General features: G+C 36.2%; 1 protein-coding gene across 1 annotated transcript; it reads left to right on the top strand.

The window, feature by feature from the left end:
• Nucleotides 1-1617: 1617 nt before the first annotated feature.
• Nucleotides 1618-1974, top strand: LOC143026722 (uncharacterized). The gene has a single exon (XM_076187491.1). It carries the CDS (start codon nt 1618-1620, stop codon nt 1972-1974), a length of 357 nt encoding a protein of 118 aa, XP_076043606.1.
• The last annotated feature ends 526 nt before the right edge of the window (nt 1975-2500 follow it).

The raw sequence follows: 2500 nt of genomic DNA, 5'->3' as shown, positions 1-2500 counted from the left end.
TGTCCGTATGAGGTTGTAACGTTTCGGTCTTCTCTGGAGACCATCTTCAGGCTAATTGTTTGGGTGTGTGTGTGTGTCATGTTTATGTACTATTTCATTTCTGATTGTTTGGATGGTGTCGTGTGAAGCGATCATCCTGATTGGCTGCTTCGTAGTCATCAGGAATTAATCAGGATGATCACTTCACACGACACATCAGCCAATCAGGATGATCGCTTCACACGACACCATCCAAACAATCAGAAATCAAATAGTATATAAACATGACACACACACACCCAAACAATTAGCCTGAAGATGGTCTCCAGAGAAGACCGAAACGTTGCAACCTCATACGGACAGCTACTCAGCAAACTATCAGTCCAACACCGTAAATTAGCAAGAGAAATTGAAGTTCTTAACAAAAAGATAAACAATGCAGAAACAGCAATATTATTTAATCTCGTCTGTCAAGAAGAGAATATGTATATACATACATACATATTATATATATATATATATATATATATATATATATATATATATATATATATATATATATATGCCGTGTTTTCATGGTGGAACTGATGATTTACAAAAACCCAACCTGCAACAGAAAAGAAAATATGGTAAAATTTTATAAGTCCCCCCAGGAAACGTATCGTAATAAATGTGTTATGAAAAATAAAATCAAGTTTGCAGATGACGATACGTTTCAATATTCAATACCCTACCAACGTACTCCTGACTTATTCATGAACAAATGCTACTATTGATAGGAGGCCTAATATTACATCAGACACGTCCAGAAAAACAAAACTCACGCCAAAATTCAGCCGTGCCTCGCCCGCCATAAACAACAAAACCCAGCTGATTTTTCCCATTTTCTGTTAATGCAAGATCATTAACAGAAAATACAATATCACATGGAAACTATTCTAAATATATATATATATATATATATATACATATATATATATATGCATATATATATATATATATATATACATATATATATATATATATATATTTAAGGCCCTGGGAGCATTCGTAAGTTAAATACTGTACATATGTACAATAGTCAACCTGAGTTTCAGTTTTGCCAACTTGATTTTCATTTGTGCCAACCTGAGATTCATTTGTGCCAACCTGAGTTTCAGTTTTGACAACTTGATTTTCAGTTTTGATAACCTAATTTTCACCTTTGCCAAACTGACTTACAAATGGTATAGATTTGCTTTGAAGAACAATATAAAGCAAAATAACCACTTTGGGTATATTTTGATACAGTGGTGCTACCACATGTGTGCTTCAATTTTCAAGAAAATTTACGTGGGTGTTACTTACATAGACCTACAACACTAAAATTTTGAACAAAATCGTAGGACTAGTTTTGCATTTTTAGGGGGCAACAGTCACACACTAAAATATATATATATATATATATATATATATATATATATATACAGGGGTTGGACAAAATAATGGAAACACCTAACATTTTGGCATCATAATCTTTAATCAAAACTTGACATATTTTAATGTTTTTTTGTATATTATTATTGCTATTTGAAATGTTTATCTAAAATAAATGTTTTTTTTTCAGATTTTAAAAGAAATTGGTCCGACCCCATAAAAATGGTAGACCTCTCGGACTTTAAAAGAGTCCAAACTGTTGGCGCTCGTATGGCAGGCGCTAGTATAACGAAAACTGCTGAATTGCTTGGTGTTTCAAGAGGTACTGTCTCAAAAGTAATGACTGCCTTTGAAAGAGAAGGAAAAACGTCCTCAGCAAAGCACAGGTCTGGCCGAAAGTTGAAGTTATCTGAGAGAGACCGTCGGACTCTAAATCGAATCACTGCAGAGCTCAATGAACACCTACAGAACCCAGTTTCACAAAAGCTGTTCGTCGGGAGCTGCACAAATTTGGATTCCATGGAAGAGCTGCAATTAGAAAACCTCTGCTCTCAAAGACAAATGTTTCAAAGCGTTTAGAGTGGTGTAGAAACCACCAGAATTGGTTCCTCGAGCATTGGAAAAATGTGATTTTCTCTGACGAATCATCGTTTTCCTTATTTCCGACCTCCGGCCGAGTGTACGTTTGGAGACAGCCGAAAGAAGCGTTTCATCCAGACTGCCTTCTCCCAACCGTAAACCATGGCGGGGGCTCTGTGATGATCTGGGGTGCTATTTTTTTGGAAATCCGCCGGGCCAATGCTTTCCCTTCATGGAAGAATTAACAGCCGAGACTATTTAGGAATTTTGGGCGACCAAGTTCATCCTATGGTTCAAGAACTGTTTCCGGAGGGGAACGCCATCTTTCAAGATGATAATGCCCTAATCCATACAACTAGAATTGTTAAAGAATGGTATGAGGAACATTCTAATGAAGTTGAGCATCTCATCTGGCCACCACAATTCCCAGAACTCAACATTATTGAGTCTTTATGGTCGATTTTAGAGAATCAAATAAGAAGTTGATTTCCGCCGCCATCATCTCTAAAAGAACTGGAGGGTTTTT

Source organism: Oratosquilla oratoria, chromosome 7, assembly GCF_046742065.1.
Source record: "Oratosquilla oratoria isolate Oo_2021 chromosome 7, ASM4674206v1, whole genome shotgun sequence".
Lineage (NCBI taxonomy): Eukaryota > Metazoa > Arthropoda > Malacostraca > Stomatopoda > Squillidae > Oratosquilla > Oratosquilla oratoria.
Note: the sequence above shows the minus strand (reverse complement) of the source record. Positions and strands in the feature narration are given on the sequence as shown.

Bases quoted from the DNA above. Each gene is read 5' to 3' on its own strand.
- LOC143026722 (XM_076187491.1), top strand. From the start codon at position 1,618: ATGGTAGACCTCTCGGACTTTAAAAGAGTCCAAACTGTTGGCGCTCGT.